Below are 22892 nucleotides of genomic sequence, written 5' to 3'. Positions count from 1 at the left end.
TTTCTCTTTCTTTTTCTTATAAATTTTCTTCCTTTCCACTACAACTAAATAATTATAAAATAAAGCTTATTTATTTATTTATTTATTTACTGGTAATTCAGTGTAATTTCACTGTAATCCACCCCAAGGGATCTATTAACTAGAACCTCAGTTGGGGCCCATTTTTTATTCTGTGGGATGACATGCTGCAGTGTGGCTCACAATCTGAGTCACTGTGTTCTTAAAACATTAGAACAAAGACAAAGGAGGGAAAACAAAATATTTAAATACTGATGGAACTGTTATGCATTGCTAGTACCAGTCAGTATCTCCTGGCTTGAAAGATCAGTTTATTCCCCTCACTAACAAACATCTATTGAAACAATGGGGGTCAGGGTGAGGCCTACATATCTCTTCAACTCAATCCATCAGAGGTTTGGACTTTTTAAATGAGGCTGAGATATTCCATTTATAATCCAGAATCTGTCCTGGGCCCATTTCATCTTCTGTCTCTGTTTCCTGCTACCTGAAATCTCATGATGGCTGCCATCTACTCTGCATTTTAGATATTTTCACCATCTCATATCCTAAAATTAAGCTTTCCCCATTGATATCCCATCTTAATCTTTACTCTGTCAACTTTCCCTGGTATCCTTCTACTTATGGGGAATAAGGATTAACTCTGAGAGGAGAACTGAATACTGCAACTGACAATAGAGTAACGGACACTGACACACATAGGCTAAATATAGCAAAAGGCGAACTTTATTCCTGTTCATAAAAAGAAATATATACAGTTAAATCTCCATTATCTGGGGGAAAATTGTGTCTGGAATCACTGAAGGTTAATGAAGATGAATTATTGCTTCTTTTGGATACAGTGTGCCACTTCAAACATGTCTTTGTGATGCTCCAGGCTTCCAGGATTGTTAGCACATGGAGTAAGTAACATCTAGTCTCTGTGGTGTCTCTAGCAACCTGCCCCTAGAGCTAAGAAGCTCATACAGACATAGGAGCATGTTCCAGCTACTGTCAATAAATTATACTACCTCTATGCACAGCCACTTTTGCCTTGAGTGAAGAAGCAGCCTTTCCTATGCTGGATAGATGTTGCAGGGATAATGACAGATGACCAAATCTTTTTTTAAATGTGTGCCAATTGTGTGAGAGTAATACAACAGTAGGATCACAATCAGTGTCTTAACTGACCATTACTTATGTAAAAAAGTGTGTGGAAATTTCTGTTGTAACAGAAGTACAGCACCAGCACTCAATATGAGAAACAGTGGCCTTAAAATTAAAACACTAAGACAGTATTGGTCACAAGAGGGCCGTGAATGCTCAGCAGGTGGGACAGCAGGCCTGGGGGGATGGTGCTGTGCTGGGGACTGTGTATCCCAGTCTGGATACCAGTTGGCATAACCTAAAAGTCAGTGAAGAAACAGGTGTTAAGAGCTAGTCTTAGCCATACTTACAGGAAAGCCATTAAGAACACTTTGATACGTACTTATCAGCTTCTCACGTTCTGCATTTTCTGCAAAGAGATCAGAAAAGTAATGTGAGTACCATTCAATGGTGGTTCTTAATGTAAGCCTTTGCTAGTGCCTGGCTGATTGCACTGATGACACCAGTTAATGCTTAAAACATCCTGCAAGGGGGAAGCAGGCCAGCAAGAGCAGGCTCCCAGCTGGTGTGGAGTTCACAGTTTTTATTGAATTGAAAGAGAAGCAGAAAGAACAGCTGTATCAGAATGAATTTGTCATGGAGATCAGGGAATAAAAAATAACAACAAAATATGGAATTTATTTAAAATTGTTACACATACAAAATTTAGTTAGTTACAGACAGACAAGTATAACTACTAATTTGTCACAGAAGTACACCTTTACTGGAAATATAGATGCATTTGCAGGATTGCCTATGCAATCCTATTGAAATTCCTCATTTGCTCTATAGGAGAAAACGGTAAAAGTAGGTGGTAGGTTCTAGCACTTAACTTTTAAATACTCTGCTCCTCCTGTCCCTCCCCCTAGTCTTTGAGATATTTCTAGCTCTCCTGTGATGCATCAGTCTGAGACTCAGATGAGTCAGTGAGGATATTACACAAGGAAATAAGAGTACGAAATGCTGATGCTGTCTAGAGTCTGGCTGGTAAAGACTGTCCCCATTAAACCTCTCTATAGAATTCATATTTGATTTAAGACATTGCTGCATCTCCTTTAATATTTGTTTATTTAAAACATTGCCCAGTTTGGGACTAGGTGAGTTGACATAAAGGTCCACTGCTGCTTGGAGCAGACTCAGAGTGACGAGGTATGGGCTGTGGGTTTCCCTGCTGTGCCCACACTCAGACTGAAGAGAGACTCAGCACTCTGGCTTGTAAGAGGGGTGGCAAGGAGGAGGGAGCAGGCTGAGCCCCTTGCCATTACCCACTTCTCTCCCAGGCAGCATGTTTGCATGAACACCTCCACACCAGAGAGGCTTTTACTCCAACCACACTGCTTTCACTGTTGCATCTTTGCAGGGTTTGGGAGTGGGCTGTGCTGGCTCAGCCCCACACTGGCTCCCAGCACTGGCCAGCACAGCCCACAGCTGCCACAGGCCTGTTCCAAAGGAGTTACCAGTCCTTATTAATTGTTCCTCGAGATTTGATTAAAATCTCCTCATCCCTGGAGCCTTCCGAGCTCTGTTACAACTGTTCATTTAATTATTTTCCACCAGCACTCTGATAATACGGAGTATAGTTGGGAAAAGATTTAAAAACAAGATCTCACTGCTATTTTTCAGAAAATTGTGAAATTTTGAAATAGGTGTGCTTTTTGGTACAGTCTTATTATTAGTTCAGAAATACAGTTATCTGGAAAATGTGTTAGGACATGCTAAACAAGCAAAAAAGAAGAAGATAAATTTCCTTTTTCTGCTGAGAGAGAGAACTAGACAGTGAATATTTGCTGGGGCTAAAATTTTTGATTTGATTTCCTGACCAGATAAAAGGGAGCAAATAGTTCAACTGATACTTCCCTGCATCAGAAACTCTGGCTCCGACTTCTGAGAGCATTCAACAACAAAGTATTTCAATCATTTCCTTCTTACACAATTCCTCCCAGAGTTTGGTACTGTTGTGGGGTGTGCTACAGACCCACCATGCACTTAGTGCAAATTGACTCATTGTCTTTCTACTGCTAATTATGCCACTTTTATTTCTATACAAGTTTCTTACTTCATCTCTTTGGTCTTACCACAGAGATTGTCTACACACTTCTCATTTCTGCATCTACTGCATGCCTGTCCTTCTTTATATGGTTTTCTTGGGTAATTCCCCCTGCAAAACAGGAACAGTATTTTGTTAGCTGTCATTGAAAAGCTATCAGGGGGAGGGAATACACTAATCAAAAACTGGTCATTGCAATTACTTGAAATTCCTTTTAGATTAGATTAAAACTCTCACTGACATGGGGAGCAGTTGACTCCTGCCACTGGAAATTAATGAGATTTCTCAGGCAATACTGTATTATTGTAAGCATACAAGAATTTCCTTCTAGTCCCTCATTACCCACCTGGATTATAAAAAACAAACATGTAAAAAGTAAGTAGAAATACTGCAAGGTACCAGATAAACTAGAGAATGGTCTTCCTTTTATTTCTTAAATTACAATGTCTTGTTTGAAATTTGTGTAGGGACAGAGGAAGAGGTAATCTTTTTGAAGTGTGAAGATTACACCTTTCCCACTTTTTCTGCAGAGACTGAAGTCAAAACAGATTTTCTTCCACCATCTGCATTAAGGTGAGTGGTCTCAGCTATGACCTGCTCTCCTGCTTTTTTTAGTATGGGATTTTTAGACCTAGCTATGTCCAGTAGGTTCTGTTCTCAATGTCCAGGAGAAGTTTCCCTTGGACAAGTAACATGAGAATGTAGCTTATTCTGAAATTTGTTACAACTGCACCCATCATTGTTGGCATCTGATACCAGATCAGTTGGGATATTTAAAACAAACAAACAAACCCAAATGCCACAATTAACTTACGGTGGCCCGTAGTTACAAACAAAATGTGCTGCTTGGAACAGTCCTGGAAAATTTTCAACTGTATTGCAGAAATGAACTGCACAGCCAACTTTGAAGCTCTCTGCCCAGACGACCTGCAGGACACAGGGAAGTACATAATGCACTGTTCAAATACTGCCAACAGGATTAAGGGAAGAAGGAGAAGTGAAGTATCTCAGGAAAATTTAAATCAGCTGACACAGGAGCAACTTAACTCTGAAGGGCAATTGGGACAAATGACAGATTGATAGCCATTTTTGAACTTATTGTCTCCCCTGTAAGTGAGAAATTTCCAAGGGATAATCCCTTTCCACCATTACTGGAAGTAGAACTTGACATCCCCGGGGCTCATAATATTTATTTCCAATCTCATGCAATAATAAACTGGCGGGTGCAAAGCCCTGCTGTAATTCCTGTTCCAAAGCAATCTGTTTCAATCTGTACTCAGATCTTTAGTGAAATTAGACTGTGTATATTAAACTATCCATATGTTAGGCTATAAAGCACTGGGCATGTAAGACTCACCTGAGTGTAGTGACCACACTTGCCAATACATCTATTGGTGCTGAAATCATAGCTGCTGACTTCACTAAACCAGGACCTGAGAGCTTCATCCACAGAGAAGATGTGGGCTGTGCCAGTCCAGATGTTTTCTCCAACAAATGGAAAGGTGGGGTGCATTTTTCCTGGAATTTTAAGCTTGGTGTTGTGGTCAAACTTGCACTTCTTTGCCCATGCTTTGGCACTCTTAGCTAAAGCAGCGTCCCAGGACTATAGAAAAGGAAGAAAACATACCATAACCTGCACTGCAACGACTTAACTGAATTCAGACATTTTAAAACAGAAACTTGCTAAGAATTTTTTCCCCTTTTCTGCTTCCCATCCCTGCTTTCAGTTTCTTTTTCTCACTTGACATTTCTACTCCCATAACAATTTTTTGTGTTCTCCCTTAGCTATTGCAGGATATGCAGGATCTATCCACTGTCCTGTTGTATCTGATCTGTTAATATATTTAGATCCTGAGTGCAGTCTTTAAATTGCTGGAGGGGTAACTGTGTGAAACTTCCAGCTGTAGAGGGGCTTGGGGCACTCTGTGCTTAGGAAATGTTGTCTGTCCAGGAATTTGCACTTGGCAATTTTTACCAGTCTAGATAGGAATTCTGTTCTGCTAGCCAGGACAGAAAGGAGAGTCACAGCTGCTCACTTTCTCAGCTCCTTCTGCCTCTTTTCTCTTCTCCCTCCTCAGCATATGGACAAAGCAAATAAATGACTCACTCATCTATGCTGGGCTGAGAAGGAAACACTCCCATCCAAAGAGGCACAAGTGATAATTTAACAAACCAGTCTGGCAGACTTGTAGAATTTACACTGACAGGTAAAGTTCAGTACAGGGAAATTCAAGTTAAGGTATGTGAGAAAAAATTGAGTTTGTGTTCCTCGTCACAGGTTTGGAGATGGCTATTACCACTTGAAAGTAGTAGAGTAAAAAGCAAGCAAAGTATTGGAAACTCTTTGCAAAGAAATGGAGAACAAAACCACATATATAATCATACTTCTGCAGAAGTTCTCTTAAATGCTGTGTGCAGCACAGCACCCCACCTCAAGAAAAGTACACTAGAACTAGAAAGGCCAGAGAGAACCTGGAATAGGATAATGATCTTCAAGTTTGGAGGGCTTTCATATAGCAACAGAGGGTGCTCTGCAGCTTCAATCAGAGACATCTGGACATCTTGTGTGAAATAGGTAAATAAGCAGCATTAATTGCATCTTCCAATGCAAAGACCAGACACCATTAAATGAAGCTAGGCACTAACAGGCCCAAATAAAACACAAGGAAATAGCTTCACACAACCTGTGCTTAGGCTGTGCCTATGATCTCAAGGCTGAAAAAAGCAAAAAAAACCATTAAGAGCTTGTACCATGAATGGTACACCTTTTAAGTACACCTCTGACTCAAGAGTTTTAAATATATTCATCCTGCTGTTGCTCCAGACTTGTTGGGTCTTTGTTCTGAGCAAGTAAATTTGCTCTTGTCCAATAGCTTTTTAAATTACACATCACTTTTAACATGGCAAGAAGTTAAAATCAATGGTACTCTGAATCTCACCCCTTTACTCTGAACTTCCACTTGCACAAATGATTCGTAGTCTGCATTTGGTTATGCATTTAACTTCCTTTCCAGCTATGCAGCACTGCTGGAGGGGTCAGAGCAGTGACACTCACTGGGGTTACTTCCCTCAGCTAGCTATACACACTTCTCCTTATGTATTCCACTGAACAACATGTGACCTACCCATAACCTGTTCTGATATCCACTGTATTAGCAGCAAGCTCTACTTTTCAGTCTAGGTATCACTGCTCTTCAAACCCTGCTACAGCAAATGAAGATCAGGTGTCTAAATGAATGTGCTGGAAAATCCCTTTACAACACAGATTGTTCTAGATTAGAAGAAACAACAGGAGATGATAGTTTTTCAACAAAACCTGTTGCAGACTGCCTATTCAGAAACTTTTTAAAAGCCAAACAGCTTCTATGAAACCTGATCTGATATAAACCAGATTACTCTCTCTCTTAGAAAGAGGTAGATGACATACTGAGAATTGAATGCTATTTTTTGCAATCCAGCTCTTTGCTCTGGCTGAGATTGAGAGTAGCTAAATCTTGTGCTAAAGAAGAAAATCCCTTCAAGTTATTAAAATTGAACAATACTGTGAAAATTAATACAAAGAACCAACATATATGTTACAGAAATCATTAACTGAAATGGAAAAAATTGCACAGTACAGATGAAGAATAAGATGGTCTAAATCAGCAGCCCAATCTATAATAATTTCACAAAGATCACAAACACCACCTTACCATGCGAAGCATATTGCTGGCTGGTGGATTCACTTTGGAGCGAAATGTGTTGTGAGCTCTCACACAATCTTCAATGAACTTTGCATCCTCTATGTCAGGCAAGGGATATTGCAGATAAGCATGAAAGAAAGTGAAGAAATACAGTAAGAACAATGCAGCAAAGAAAAATGTGATTTTCATAATTCTCCAGTGTTTCTTCACAAGTTTTAAAATGCAAAATCTGCTCGATGCGGATGATACCAACAAGCAGTTTGTCAGAAGTTGTCCCGTGGGTGTGGAGGCGTTTGAAAGTGTCAAACAGGAAGTGAAGAGCAATTGCTTAATTAGGTACAACTCTATCTGACATCCCATCTCTCAGTCAAAGGGTAAAGCGTGAAACAGGCATCTGCCATGCACCTCAGCAAGGAGCAACATTCCAAGTGTACTTCTGCTTTTTCTTTGAGTGTGCTCCATCTTGGGTGATTGCCAAACCATTCTGTGACTGTTGGTCTTACCTGCAGAGATGCTGTGGGACAGCTTTTCTAACAACTGCATCAATCATAAAAAATGCAGCTTTGACAAAACAGAAGACTGCTATTCAGCTGATTTTCCAATAGTATTGCTTAGTTATACCAGCTTAGATACAACTATGTTGCAGGACACTGCTTCCATATCAGAATACTCAAGAAATAAACAGAATTAGGAAATCTGTGCTTCAGCAGGAGGAAAAAAAAGGTTCCTGAGCTTGCTGCAGAACAGACATTCTGGCCTGGTTTGCTGTGTAACAAAAATAAAATTTGGAAATCCCAAGTTTGAGTATGTGTTGATTCTCTCCTCCTCAGTTATTTGCTGTTACCTGCTAGCCTGAAATCACTGGAGCAGCTTCCTGTACTCCTGGAGAGCAGCTACAGGATTAGCACTCCTGGTGTAACATTGCAAGTCTGATCACTTCTCAGGGCAGTAGGATGGTATCTGTTGGCATTTGTATTGTCTCTCCAACTGTTCTACAAGCTGGTTGATTTTTTTCTTTCCAAACCTAAACCAAATTGTACAAATATTAAAGAGCATAAGAACCATATGTTTTAAGAGCTAAGCTCTTGTAAACTTGTTTTAGGTAGGTTTACAGGGAAAATATGTTGCAAATAGATTGTAAAATCTTATTCCCTGCTCAGTTTTCCTGGTCAGACTTAATGTAACACTGTGATTATATTACAACTACATGCAGTTTGCACAAAAAAAAAACCAAAAAAAAAACCAAAAAAAAATCATCACACTAAATCTGCACCATTAATTTAACAGTACAGTGATCTTACAGTTATGTATATATGCAGCTGAAATTCTGCATTTGGAAAATGAACTGAGATTTTATGCAGTAGGAAATTTTGATGTGTCCAGGATAGTCCAGGTTATAAAATACTTCTGTGCATTTCTGGCTCCATCTAGTGACTCTATCTATAATTAAAGAAGTTCAGCCTGCCCTCGAGTATCTATGATATTTCCCCAAGAAGAGTTTTAGACTTTTGCCAGCATTAAGTAGTGGATCTCAATTATGCTATGGGATTTGGATATCACATTATATAGTCTGGACAATACTAGCCATTACCTATCCTTCCACAGATCTCAAGTTAAACTTAGCACCATGAGCTGTGTACATGCAAGAAGCTTTACAGCCTCATGATTTTGAAAAATTCCCCATGCTTACATCCCACTTTCACACTTTTGACCTGCTTTTAATTGTCAAAATGGCCAGAAAAATAAAACCTTTTGATTTTAATTTTTTTCCTAACATTCTATTTAGTCTGAGGACTAAAACCTGGCGAATTACAGCCTATTTCAGATATCCATGATGCCTGGGAATCTGTGAAATTACATTTAATTTTGTTCTCAAATCATCAACTTTCCCACAGAGGGGAAGTTGAGAAGGTCTGACCTTGACTTACTAGGTTCAGTTGAACAAATTGGGTGGATCTGCTGGGTTTTCTTATTCTGTCCACAGGATTAGGCAGCTGCAAGATCACTTGGCCTTCCAGACCTGTGAATAAATTAATACTCTGACATGCATTGCTGCTGCTATTACAAAATGGCACCTCAGGGCTAAAGACAGATTACTGGACAAGAAGGTGGTGGTATTGAATTTCCACAAGAATTATTTTGTAAGAAACCATTTTGCATTCATTAAAACTTAAAAATCCTAAAATTATTTTGCAATAATGAGGCTGTAAACAGTTTCACAATTAACAGAGGAGGCCATTAGTATGTGATTGGACTGCAGACAGCTTTACTGTAATTTTGAAGTGATTTGAATGATTACTCCTGTGATAATTGATAAAAGATTCATGTTAATCATAGAAGTTTTGGAGTTTGTATAAAGTGGAAAATGGGCATTCCAGTTTGGGCATCTGCTTTTCTTAGGAGACTCTTCCAATACCTTCTGCACAGGACGAATCAAACTGTAATGAATGCAGGTAAAAATGTTTAATTCTATACCTAGAACATCTGGATGATCACACATTCCATTTCTGGAAGACATGCAGACACAATAGCTTTACTCAGTATTGGAGTATCTCTCCAGTAGGAAGGGTACAGGCCTCAGACTCACAAACTGACTCGAACATTCCCAAAAGTTTTATCTCTTCAATTATAAATGAAAGAAGCAGTTGTGTTCATCCAACATAATCATTCTACTGAAAAGGATTTTAAGTGGTGTTACCTGAATACTGGGTTAAGGACTAAGCATTTCAGGGACCTTTATGTAACAGCCTCACATACATTTTTGAGATTATCTACCATTTTGAGATTCCACTGTTGTGGCTCTCCTTGGAGGTCTACACAGCCCATCCATTTATGATTAATACATTTTATTCATTTTCAGTTTTGTGTTTGAGCCTTCAAGAACACAATTGCTCCTATCAGTTCTGATGACACAAGTACTTTTGCATGTTCCCAGTGTTTAACCCATGTACCCTGCTTGTTTTTTGCCAGTGATCAGTTTCCTTTGTAATTTCCTCTGAAATGTTGCCTGAAATGCATGAACATTTTGATATGACTTAACTGTGTATAAAAAGAAGGGAGCAAACAATCAAGGGAAAGAAAGTTTAGATGTGAACATCATTCTAAGAGAAATGTGCAAAACCCTCCATAATTCTATACAGACAAGGTTGAATTGCAAGTACTAAAAGGTAAAAACTACCTTGCTAGGTAACTTTTCATAATTTATTGTGCCACAGAAAAAAAAGAAAAATACTTTCCTGTGATAATGTCTAGTTCAAGCCTTCTAAAAAATCTACTGCCAAATAAACAGCAAAACTTAAATCCTGCAGCCTTGCTTTTGGTTTTGTTATAGACAGAACCAGGGGCGGAAAACAAAAATTAACACTTGAAGAGAAGTGAGAAAAACCAAAAAAACAAAAACAAAAAGAGAAAGGAAAATGCTTCATAAATGATTCTGGTAACTTTTGGTATTTTCATTTCACAATTCAATTACTAAAAAAGAATCTCACAGATATCACTGTTTCTGTGTAAGCAAACTGCACAATATTTTCAGCTTTAATTTACACAGAGAGCAGTCTAAGCATTTTTGAACACTGAGATAAGAAGTTTAAGAGCTGCTTTTATTACATAAGATCTACTTGGCATTAAAATTATCATCTGTTTTAGATCAGTGAAATACCATGTATTTGCTCAGACATGAAAATGATCTACTGCAAAGCTTATTTTTTCAACATGGGAGTGAATAAATAAAATGTTAAGTGTTCAAAAGAAAAGTTTACTTTCTCAGCAGCATTAAGTTTCTCAGAATTAGCACTGAGAAATCAGAAATATATCATAAATTCTGTTGTTGATTTGTCTTTTTTATGAGATTTTTAAGAAAGAAAATTTATTTTGGATAAATTTGGATAAAATCTTATCTTTCAATCGACATTTTTACTAAGTTATACCCACAGACATTCTGCAATTATTGTGATTACTTTGAACAGCATCTCTAGACTTAAAGAATTCTGAACTCTGTGGCTTGGCAGCTAAAGAACTACAAATTATTATTTTATAAAGTTCATGTAGTTATCATGCAGTGAAATGAGAAGTGAGACTTTCGGTGGAGTCGATACTGTGGACAAGAAGAGTGAATTATTGTACAAGGTATTGAGGTGAGACAGTGCAGGGGCAATGCAGTAAATCATTGCTTGATATTAAAAGGGACAGCAAGCTGCCACTTGCTACCATATATATTATTTACATATGTGTTATTTACATATGGTACTGATTTATATGGTAGGCACTAACCAGGATGTTTTACCAAAGACAACTCTTACTTGAATGTAACAAATCTTAGTACAGTTCTGCACTATGAAAATTGAAAATCTGACTTCACCATACCAATTTAATGGCATCAGCAACATTGAAAACTTCATGTCTTCCAATCCAAGTATTCTCTCCAACCGATGTGAAATTAGGACGGTGCAGATGTTTCTTGTTTAAGAATATGTAATGTTCAAAAATGCATTCTTCTATTCCCTTGCAGTCTGTGCCAAAGCTGCATCCCAAGTCTACAAAGCAAAGTCCCAAGTCTGCAAGTCTACAAATGAAAGGTGAAATAGTTGTGCAATGTTGAGTTACAACAAAATCTTAAACAATCAGATAAAACCAGTCAGCAATAAGTAGATAAATATCAAGCGCTGGAGTTTCAAAAATAAATACTTTCCCTTATTTAAGCAAGTACCTGTGTTTTATTTTAATTGACTTTTTCTATTGCAGCACAGAAATATGAACTAATTTCATTAGACAAGATTTTCCTCCCTTCAGTGTTGTAAATTAACTTTGTAAGAGTTCTTGCTAGCAACTGAAAAGATATTTGATATGCAGTTTTGTCTTAAGGCATGGAATTGCTGGCATGTTAATGAAACATGAAACTTTTTGGATTTTATTGTTGAACAGGTCATTAAGGGTTTTCATTTGATACATAAAAAATTAATTCAAAGTAAAAATGCACATATACTGTAGATTCAAGAGTACAAATATTTTAAGTATTTTTAAGAGAGCCTCTTAAAACAAATATTTACTCTTCCTATGGTATGGCTTTAAATACACATCAGGGCATTTTACAAAGACAGCCTCATGAGGCAAACATGCCAATTCTTGGCCATCAACTCATTCTACTACCTCTTACTTCTTTGCAGCTGATTTGTGAACATGAACGATCTTCAGTCTTGTCGTCCTCATGACTGTTTTTCAGAAAGTTTACCATTAAAGTACCCAATTTGATATCTTAATAGAAGATGCTGTGATTCATTACTTAGGTTTACTGGTGCTTATACATTTCAATTCTCTCTTAGTTTCTTTTTGGACTTTACTATTAACTCCACTGGCTGCTGATACTCTTTCTTCCCTAAGGCCTTTGGTTTTTTTCAAGCCATATTTTCAGTCATTACTTTTCCTGGTTCTCCTATTTCTGAGCATTTAAAATTGTGCGCGGTGTCTTTTGCAAACTTCATCACTTTCCAAAATCACCACCCCTCCCCTAATCTGCCAATCCAGCAGAAAACCCACCCAAGCACAGGACATTCTTTGCTGAATAAATGCTCCCAAGTGTGCTCAGGATGTTCATCGTTTAGCTGCCCATTGCTAACATGTTCCTCTTGTGGCACTTAGCGGACTAAACATCAAACATCTGCTTTTTCTGCATCTTCCTCACTTTCGTTTAACCCTTTCCAGCAACATTTTTCACTTGCCACCGGAACAGCCTTGGGTTACAGTTGGCGTGTTGGCTTTGTGAGGGGAGCCAGAGCCGTACCGTGCCGCGGGGCACTGTGCCGTGCCGTGCCGTGCCGTGCCGTGCCGTGCCGTGCCGGGCCGGGCCGGGCCGCGGGGCACTGTGCCGGGCCGGGCCGTGCCGTGCCGTGCCGTGCCGTGCCGTGCCGTGCCGTGCCGTGCCGTGCCGTGCCGTGCCGCGGGGCACTGTGCCGTGCCGTGCCGTGCCGTGCCGTGCCGTGCCGTGCCGTGCCGTGCCGTGCCGTGCCGTGCCGTGCCGCAGGGCGCCGCCGGGGGCGCTGTGGCGGGACGCGGGGCGCGGGGCGCGGCCCGGCCCGGGAGCCGGCGGGGAGGCGGCGGCCATGTCGCTCTCGGCCGTGCAGCAGGTGCTGGTCTCGGCCGTGCTGGTATTCTGCGTCTTCCTCGTCATGCCCAGGATGTTCGGGGGAGGAGGCGGCGGGCGGCCCGGCCGGTCTCCGCGGGGCGGCAGGGCCGGCCCCGGCCATTACGATGCCCGTCAGCACGGCAGAGGTAGTAGCGGGGCGGTGCCGCGGCCGGGGCTCCGCGCGGGGCCCCGCGGGCTCGGGCGGGCTCGAAGGGACCCCGGAGGGCTCCGAGAGGCATCGTCCGGCGGGAGGCGCGGGTGTGCACGGGCTGTGCACGGAGAGGCCTGCTCAGACCGCTTCGAGCTGGCCTGGTGCGCCTGAACACCCCCGCTCCTGCGGCGCTTTGCTCTCCGGGTTCGCCAGTGCTTTGGGTTTTGGCCGTGTTGTCTTGCCAAAACTACTCTTACTGTTACCCGGTAATTGGAAGCGCGGAGCGCTGTGAGGAGCGGTGCCCGCAGGGGCGCAATTGAACGGATGGGCTGAGAGGTCTCACGGGGAAAAATCAATTGCAATAAGGAAGCCGAGTGTTACTGTTAGTAAATATATGTACAGAGTCATACCAAACCTGTCCGGCTGTACATTAAAAAAGAGTCCGAGATGCTTGTTTGGTATCAATGAATGGGTTACAGAGTTTACTACTAGGAGCTATAGTGGTACCCATGTATGTTAAGCCGTGTTGGTGCATGTCACCATTTAGCTCAAGATTGAAAGGTAGACCTTTTTTTTGGCAATCACAAAAAGTCTGCTTTTGTGAGGTAGCCCTGTGATTCATTGATGATGCCTTCCAAGGTATTTAAAACAAAAAGATAGATAGCTAGTTGCTGTAATCCTCCAAATCTGTCTGCTTTTAGCTGCTGGCCAAGAACATGCAGGCTTGAGCTGCTACCATGTTCTTCCCACCTGATGTCAAACTTTCTGTGCTTCATAAGCTTTTGCCTGGCCTATTTTGCCTGATTCATTTTTATTTATAAAGTAGCTATATATTTCCCATAAATTTTAAAACCACATTAAAAAAAAAAAAAAAAACCACCAAAAAAAAAAAAAAAAAAAACAACCAAAAAAACCCCTTCACATTTCTGTGATTCTATTGACGTACTGGCCCAGCACTGACTAAAATAAATTTCAGACAGATCTCCTGTTCTCATCTCTCTGGGTGTTGCTTTTCTCCTAGTTGGCTAGTAACTCACTTCATCATTTCTTCTGTGGGATAAATTTGGTGCAGGACACTGGACTCCACTAGGATCCAACATTCCTCCTCTCCACCCTGAAGGTGTTTCCCTTTCCACATTCTTATTTGTATGATCTGTAGATCTGTTTTTTGTGTTTTAACAAGGTGAACTTTAATATTGACCAAGGAGACTAAAAGTGAAGATATACTTAAACTCAGTAGCATTTGAAAGCCCTTGTGGGAATTAAATTTTGGTAGCAGAATGAGTTTCTTCTTTTAGATGTAATTATAAGAAAAAAGTAGTTTTTAAGGTATAGCTGCTTATTTTAGTAAAACTTCTTATTTACTTTAAAAAAAAAGTAGAAATTAAAATAGGGAAAAAGGTGTGTGTAAATGTAAAACTAGGAATCAATATGAAACATTCTGAAAGGTGAAAAAATATATGTAATATAAAATGTGATTTCCAAATTAGTTAGTGCAGTTTTAGCACTTGTTCTAAACCTCATCCTTGTTCAGAACCTACTTGTTCTGAAAGGACAATGCCTGCCTGAATTTGTACTGAATGGTGAAGGTAGTTTGAGTTCTGATTGTATCAGCTAGAGCATTTAGGTTTTGTGTAACATTAATTTTTTCTCTATCTGATCGTGGCTGTACTTTGCACATTTGAGTTACGTTACTGTGAGTTCCTGAAATGCCACTGTTAAAGTATTAATGGATAAACAGTGATTTACATAATGGTCTTTTGCTTGGGAGTTTTTATAGAATGTGAACCTTGCCATACCCACAGTCAGCTCTGATATGTTAAGTTTGCAATTGTAAGTCTAGGCACTGGGTTGAGACACCAGTGTAAAACTTCACAATCCCCCAGTCCCCTGCAGTCTGTCTCTGCAAGCATCTGCATTCTTTAGCTGATGGTACTATTCCATATGTGCATGTCCCATGAACCCTGGATTTAACTACCAAATAACCTGTTTCCCAAGTTGGAACAATGACATTGCCTGTTTTCTCATCTGCTCCCTGTTCCAGAGGCAAATTATGTGCAAAAATACTTCTGACTTCCAAGGTTGCATCTCTTAGCTATTGTATAATGTTCTCTTGCTGAATATTTGATTTGCAAAGGTACAGTACTTCTGAGCCTGTATCCATGTAAAACTGAGTTTACTAGCAAAATAATGAAAGCAGCAGCACAGTGTATTTCAGCAAAACTTTTTATTTTCTGAGACCAGACAATTCAATTTGTAACTAACTAGTTTCCTTTAGTGCAAAGGAAAAAATAACAGTTACTGTTTTCAGCATTATCAGTGTTTTCTCTGAGTATACTTTAGTTTCAAGTTTTAAATTGTATCTTGTTACATCTGTCTTTCTGTGATTTGATGAGGATTTGCCAGTGTTGCTGTGAAGCTTAAGAATTGTGCATTAAAGAAACCAAGCTTGGCCTGAGAGTTTTTGCTGCCTAGATTTAACTGCATCCGGTTAATGTAAGAATAATTTAATTTTTAATTTTTTAAGTGATACCAGGCTGCCCACACTGTCTTAGAAGAGTGATGAACAAAGATGTTACACAAGAAGAAAACAATTTAATTCCAGTTGTGGACTCCTGATTTTATTTCTTACTTTGTTATCTTTCCCTCAATTTCATTTTTAAGGTGGTCCTCAGGCAGTTTATCAAGTTCACAGGAATCCAGGAAATTCTGACAGTAATGCTTACCAGAGTATTCAGCAGATGAGAAACGCAATGGAAAAAGAGATAAAAGGTGAAAGAACGAGAGGAAATGGTCGGGAGTTAGCATTCACCCTCATGCCATTGTATGCTCTTGGAGTGGGAGTGTTTGCAGCATACAAACTTCTTAAGGTAAGCCATAGGAAAAGCATTAAATTGCTGTGGCTTGTTTGTTTGTATTTCTAATTCTGAGCCCCTGTTTACGGTTGTCCAAAAGCCATTTCTTGCTCTGTTTGACTTTGAATGTGAAGTCCAAAGTTAAAATTTTAGCATATCTAATTCTTCTGTATAAAAGCTTCTGGCTTATGTATTTTTAGATGCTTGAAGAAGTGAGAATCTTACCCTGCATCTTCAAATGAGAATCTGAGAACGTAAACTGTGTTGCTACCTGAGTCTGTAACCTAAGTCTCATCTGTGTTTCACTTCCTTTTCATTCTTCAGAATGAGACTGAGTATGAGGAGGGGACAATTCCTGCAGAGCAGTGGTCTTAGTTCAGCAATTAGATAGAATATCGAGTAGACTTGACCTTTTGCTTGGACTTCTCATTTGATCATGCAGATGCAACATGGAGGTTTATTTGCATTATGGCATACTTGTTCTACCATTTGTAAATTCAAAAAGGAGAACACATGATAGGTTGTTTTTTAAAAGGAATCAGTCTTGAAATGTATTATTTATAGTAAGAGATACTACAGGACTTACAAAGCTGAGAGTGCACCTGGAATATTGTTACTTGCCCTCAGGGAAAATAAAAATGAGCAGGAGTAAGACTGGAGACAATGTTCTCATTTCTGGAGTCTGTTCATGTTAGTCTTGGTATGAGAAAAATATCACAGCTTAGCAAAATTAGTGTGGAGGCTGCCCAGTTTAGTATAAGATTTAGAAACTGTATTTTGTGTGTTACAATTCTTTACACTTGGGCTTGTGGTATTAAAGTGTAAATTTTTTTATGAAAGTATCTTTATTACTTTAAGAAATAAATTCTGTATTTTAATTAATGATAGGAGACTGGATCCAGTAACCTAGAAAGTTTCTTCTACTTCTTTTTGAAATAGCAACTGCTTTCTTTTACAGCTTTTGCCAGTCATATTGTATTTGCCTAAAATCAGAAGTGTTAGTTTAAGACAAGAAGGAGGCATCATAGAAGAAATGTTGCATTAATACAGCACATTTTCATGGTTGCTGTTTACTCCACTAAAATTCTAAATGCAGTTTTGTTTTTACTACACAAATAGTGATGAAGTTGTTTAACTTGCTTGTATTTTTAAAAGATGAAGTCACATGAAGAAAGTCACTCCAAAAAGGAAAAAAGTACAGAAGATAAAGCAAAGGAAACAGGTAAGATACCCATTCAGAATGCATATGTTCAACAAAAATGCTTATTTCTTACTGGAATAAAACATGTTTTCATTGATACAATCTAGCTAAATTAAGACAATCTTTCAGGTTACTGAGAGCAGTTAGGAATCTACAAACACGCGCTTTGTTTTTCTGTATGTTTGAAATGCTTGTTTGGGGTTTGTTTAAATTCTCCAGATGTAATGCTCTTGAAGCAGCTGTAGTAATGCAGTATGATTCTCTGCCTTTAAAATGTCTGATTTTCTCACTTAAGATCTGTTCAGTTTTCTTCAGTTTAAATGGGATATAATTAAATAAATAGGGTATTTAGAAATAATATGATTATCTGGTCTAGAACTGAACTGTATTGAGAGTGAAACAGTGTGGCTAAACAATTACAGAGACCATTTATGATTTCTAGGCCAAATGAGAAACCTGTCACAAACATTAAAAGTTGATGCTGTTTTCATGCCTTTCTCTCCCTTGTATAGACACATTATTAGTGAATTAAACAACTAGCAGCATCTTTTGGTGACTGTGTACACCAGGTCTGTAATGAGGTTCAGCAGGGGTTTGCTACACTGCCTACTCATCATCCTTGTGTGTTGCATTCTTCTTTCTTCAAAGTTTAATTGTATTTTAGGAGGAGTGACTCCTCTTGATTCTAGTGCATTAAGCATTAAATATATTTGTAAGGTGTGAACAGACAAACTCATGAAAGCACATTAAGTATAAATACAGTACTTATATCTCAAGAAATCTTGCAGCTGCATACTTTTTGAGACTGGAAAGGTAACTTCCACATTTTTGCTCAGTTTCTACAATGGTGTCCTCTGTTTGGGCACTACTGGAGAGAGGTTGCTGGGTGGAAAAGACTTCTTTTCATACATAATAAGGATTCTGTTCTTAGCCCACCTCTCCCTTTTCATATTATAGAATTTTATAGAGGAAAGAGGCTTTCTGGTTTTTAATCTGTTGAATGAAATATAAAAATTAATATCCTAATGATATTGTAAAGACAGTTTTTTACAAAGTTCTTTCTCTCCTGCTCCCCCTGTCTCCCACCTCCCTCTGTTTTTGTTGTATTGTTTTTGTTTGTGTTTGTTTTGTCAGAGCATCAGCTTTTAGAACTGGAGCAACATCTAGCACAGACAGAGAAAATGTTAAATTCTTTATTGACTCAGTTGGATCCACTTTCAAATTGGTGAGTGTTTCTAAAAAATCTGTGTTTTTTGCTGTATATTGAAGTTTGCCAAAATGTTAACAAAGAGTTCTTAAAATGATCTTTATATATAGGTATGGAACAGTTTTAGGAACCTTCTTTGATTACTTATTGTTTCTTTAGCCTTTTGCAGGTAATACCAGTTCTACCATTTGTGAACTTTTTCACAGGTACCTCCCATCTCTTGTTCACCAAACATAAATGCAGAAGACAAATTTTCATTTTTCTGTGGCTTAGCAAGGTGAACTTTGATATTGACCAAGGAGACTAAAAGTATAAAGATACTTAAACTCAGTAGCATTTGAAAGCCTTTGTGGGAATTAGATTTTGGTAGCAGAGTGAGTTTCTTCTTTTAGATGTAATTATAAGAAAAAAATAGTTTTCAAGGTATAGCTGCTTATTTTTGTGTTTTGAAATGAATCTGTGAAGTATGTTTATTTCAATGAAATAGAACTTGTTTATTTTAGTATGATAAGGGAATCAGTAGTATAAAAACTTCTTGTAGTTTTAGAGAAGTTCTGTTCTTCTTAAGAACTTCTGAAGAAGCTTCTTAAGAAGTTTTTCTTAAGAAGCTAGAGCCTTACTTATCTACTAGAAATAGAAGTATCCATGCAGTTAATTTTCTAGACTGACATCCTTCATGAAACACAGGTTAAAACATGAAGAATTTCAAAATTGTTTCTTCAGTGTACTTCTGAACTTGCTATCTGCTGAAACTGTTAAGGAGCAAATTCTGGCCAGTTTGCCTAACAAATTTCTAGTAATGATGAGGAGGAAAGTTATAAAACCTGGAATGAGAAAAGCCTTCAAACTCTAAAGATCTGTATTAGGTGTTGTTGTATTACTAATAACAGTACTTTGGATAAGTATTATTTTTAGTAGTCATTACTCAACTTTGTCCATTGGAGCTCCAGTGTTAGAGTACAGTGACTTTCAGTAGTTGTATGATGTAATGGCCTCCCTAACATTTCATAAACTTAACTATGGTATTTATGCACAGAAAGAAATACTGCAATAAGTGTACTGTTATCAAGCAATCCCTTCCAAGATAATCTTTCAGCTGTTAAGCATTTTGTTTTTTGTTTTTCTAGTGTCAATGCTTTAGCTTGTGAGCAGAAGGATGAAATAATGACACAGCTCCAGTCAATTAGACGACTGATGAAAGAAAGTGGATTGGATAAATCAGAAAACAAGATGAAAGGTAATTTATTTTTCAGACAGATAGGTAATTAAATAGTTTATATTTTAGAAGAATAAATAGTTTACTATAATAATGTTCAGCTTCTGCACCTTAGGTAATTTGTGAGGAATTAGTTTTATTCTGGAGGAGTACCATTCTTCCTATTTGAGATGTATCTAATTTCAAATTTTTGATACATCATGATTTATTTAAGAATAGGTGCTCAAGACATTAAACTGGAATGTCAGTCACATTCTGTTTTGATAAAACAGGCTTTTGGAACATCAGTTCCTAAGCAGTCTGTTAGTACTGGACTAGCTTTAGGTGATGGATTTCTAAATGGGGACCTCTGAGGCTGTGAGTAATGCTTGCATAAAACACTGAACAGCAAATTGTATGTTAGTTTCATCTGGAGACTTCTAAAACCTGCATAGTAGCCCAAGATAAATCTTAAATGTTAAGAATGGTCCATTAAATATTTGGGAAATTTTTGAATTATTTGAGTCTTAATTGAATAGAAAAAAAAAACCAATTAAAAATATTCTACTTCAAAACTGACCCTGAAATTCAGAGCCTTACCCAGCAAACTTTAATTTTTGATTATTTTTTGGGAATTTAAAGATCTTGGACACATTTGTAATGAGAAACTTGAAGATCTCATTCAGTCATTTGCTGAACATTCTCAAGAGAAAGAAATAGACAACAGAGAAGATGACGGTAATGAAGATTTGCATGAGGATATTGATAATGATTACAAAATAGAAGAGCATGAATTACACAGTGAATGTGAAATACACCACTTGGAGCCAGATGTTGTAGAAGATGAAGAAATGATAAGCAAGGATGTCATTGAATCAGAAGAGATGGGACTGAGAAGACGCAATAGATATGAATGGAATCTGCATATGTAAAACTTCCAAAAGCTTATGAATTCTTTTTATAATGTATGCACTTTAAACTGAAATGAAGCTATGTGCACTGCTATATGCTTTAAAAAGAGGGGTGAAATACTGCCTTTGCTTGTATCTTTGACAATTCTGTAACTGACTTCAGTGGCAGCAGAATTTTACTCAGGATGTTTACATATTTTTTCTATTTATTTTTTTCCCTATAAAAATATTTCTGTACTCTGTATATAATGCACTGTAATTATATCTGATGCTTCACTAAAATATTGGAATATCTTCTAATTTAGGCTATAAAGAATAGATGTTTCATAAATGGTTTGTAACTAGAAAGCATTATGCCACTTGAACAGTGAATTTCTTGAGTTCATTAAAGAGCATGCACTGATGAATTCAGCTCTTTGTGGAAAACTTTTCTCTGGGAGTGCGAAAAGCAGCATGGGTTAAGTCTTTGATACCCATTCATAGTTTCTTTATTTGAAGACAGAAATTTAGCCATGGATACTATATGAAAATAATGATATCTGAATTTGCAGTCTCCTGAGTAATGATGTTTAGTTTTGTATGTCAATCCCTTATGTATTACATTAAATCATTTAGTTTCTTCCCCACTTGCCACTGCTTAAACTCAGCAGCTGTCTAATAACTTATTGATACCCATTAGTACTGTATCTCTGTTTCACATTTATTTTAATATCCTAGAATCTGACCTTTTGATTAATTTTAACACCCTTTTTTAACATCAGAATGAACAGATATGTTGCTATGTACAATGCTGTTTTATAATTGCTTTTAAGTAGGCCAGTTATGATGCCTGAACTCTTCTGGCATCCTTATTCTTACAGGAAAAAAGCACGTGAATTGTTTTTTATGGAGGAAATGTACTGTACTTAAAGGCACTAAATTTATTATCCCATCACTCACTGAAATGGAATTAATTGTTCATTCTGGTGTAGAAACATGGTATGTGTTTTGTTCTAAAACTGGATCACACAGGCTTAGAAGTAGCAGCATCCAGAAATACATCCCTCGCCATCAGTGTGTTAGTAGTTTTGCACTAAGTGAGATTTTGCCTAACTTTGGAAAACTGGTTGACTACAGAGCCAGGGTTTCTCCAGTGGGGGTAGATTTTTTCCCCAAGACAGAACGAGTGAATCAGTACTAGTACTTGGATACAATTTGATTTTAAAAAATAACTGATGTTGCTCTGGTCATTCAGGACAACTTTTTCTGTGAACTATCTAATAAATTGAACTGAACTAATGTCACAGCCATTGATCTGAGGGAACGATGGAGCGGGAGCCAGGTGTGTGCAGGGCGCAGGTCAGTCCTGCTCCTTCCAGGTGCTGCTGCCCGTGTCCTTTGCCGGCGTTTCCCCGCCCGACGCAGCGTTTGAATCGTGCCTTTCACCCCCGCCAGGTTTCGGACGCTGCTGGCAGTTGTATCCCATGTCCGAAGGTGACAAAGGGTGATCCCCCCGGGGTGATCGCTGTGTTTCTGACCCAGGCTACACGCAGTTCCGAGTCTCCGGTTCCAGAGTTTGCCGAGGCAGGACCCGTGTGGCGCCCGCCGCTCCCGGCGGGGCGGCAGGGCGGGAGGGCGCGCCCGTGTGCGCGGGAGGGCGGGCCGGCCGGCCCGGGCAGGCTATTCCCGCAGGAGCGAGCGATCGGGAATTGCGGTTCCCCGCTCCGCCGAGGGGCACCTTGCGCATCCCCGGTGCGAGGCCCGGCCGGGATCGGCCTCTCCGCGCTGCTGTGCGGAGCACGCCCGGCCCGCGGAGACCGTGCGGGGACGGGGACGGGCCCGGTCCGCCGGCCGTGCACCCCGCGGCCGCTCCGGTCAGACACGGGACGGGCCCGGTCCGCCGGCCGTGCACCCCGCGGCCGCTCCGGTCAGACACGGCCGTGCCCTCGGGCTGCCGCGCCTCTCTTGGGACTGTGCGGCGTTTCCGCGGAGCTGCCGAGTGATGTTGATAAAAGTAATCTCAGCGAGTGAACCATTCGGCACAGCAGGGCTGTTTCCCCTGGCGCCCCCAGGTGGGAGGATGCTCCGCTTGAGGAGCGGCTCCCGGCCGTGCCCGGGGAACGGGAGGGCGATGCGGATCTGCGGGCAGACCCTGCAGCCCTGCTCCAGCTCGGAAAGGAAAGCGTGCGGGAGCGGGAGCTGCCCGGGGCCGTCAGCCTTTCCTTTGGAAATGGAGCGTCCGACTGATGGGAAATACATGGTGGGTTTGTGGTTCAGACCTGGCTGCGCAGGAGCAGCCAGCAGAGCGGAGTGCTTGGTGGAATGCCACCCTGGAGCTCTGGGAGCCTGGCACTGTGCCGGGACGGCCCGCCCGCCCTCCTGAAATGTTCCCAGGGCACGGG

At 39.7% G+C, this 22892-nt stretch overlaps 2 protein-coding genes across 2 annotated transcripts; one reads left to right on the top strand and one right to left on the bottom strand.

The window, feature by feature from the left end:
- Positions 1-722: 722 nt before the first annotated feature.
- LOC306801496 (glioma pathogenesis-related protein 1-like) lies at positions 723-7271 on the bottom strand. The gene is made up of 6 exons (XM_079304617.1): positions 6883-7271; positions 4548-4793; positions 4005-4117; positions 3219-3301; positions 1487-1513; positions 723-1402 (listed from the first exon to the last, which is right to left on the bottom strand). Exons 1-6 carry the CDS (start codon positions 7231-7233, stop codon positions 1191-1193), a joined length of 1032 nt encoding a protein of 343 aa, XP_079160743.1. The 5' UTR covers positions 7234-7271; the 3' UTR covers positions 723-1190.
- Positions 7272-12907: 5636 nt separating this feature from the next.
- Positions 12908-20922, top strand: CCDC107 (coiled-coil domain containing 107). Its single transcript, XM_079303636.1, has 6 exons — positions 12908-13137; positions 15807-16012; positions 17153-17219; positions 18333-18423; positions 19533-19642; positions 20243-20922. The coding sequence occupies exons 1-6, from the start codon at positions 12969-12971 to the stop codon at positions 20530-20532; spliced, it is 933 nt and encodes a 310-aa protein (XP_079159762.1). The 5' UTR covers positions 12908-12968; the 3' UTR covers positions 20533-20922.
- Positions 20923-22892: the final 1970 nt, after the last annotated feature.

The sequence above is a fragment of the Erithacus rubecula genome, assembly GCF_903797595.1.
Source record: "Erithacus rubecula genome assembly, chromosome: 4".
NCBI lineage: Eukaryota > Metazoa > Chordata > Aves > Passeriformes > Muscicapidae > Erithacus > Erithacus rubecula.
Note: the sequence above shows the minus strand (reverse complement) of the source record. Positions and strands in the feature narration are given on the sequence as shown.

Coding starts and splice junctions, on each gene's coding strand:
- CCDC107 (XM_079303636.1), top strand. CDS start 12,969: ATGTCGCTCTCGGCCGTGCAGCAGGTGCTGGTCTCGGCCGTGCTGGTA. Junction 13,138..15,806: donor TGCCCGTCAGCACGGCAGAG/GTAGTAGCGGGG, acceptor TTCATTTTTAAG/GTGGTCCTCAGGCAGTTTAT. Junction 17,220..18,332: donor AGATAAAGCAAAGGAAACAG/GTAAGATACCCA, acceptor TTGTTTTGTCAG/AGCATCAGCTTTTAGAACTG.
- LOC306801496 (XM_079304617.1), bottom strand. CDS start 7,233: ATGGGATGTCAGATAGAGTTGTACCTAATTAAGCAATTGCTCTTCACT. Junction 4,794..6,882: donor CCAGCAATATGCTTCGCATG/GTAAGGTGGTGT, acceptor CCTTTTCTATAG/TCCTGGGACGCTGCTTTAGC. Junction 1,514..3,218: donor GTGTGTAGACAATCTCTGTG/GTAAGACCAAAG, acceptor ATCTCTTTGCAG/AAAATGCAGAACGTGAGAAG.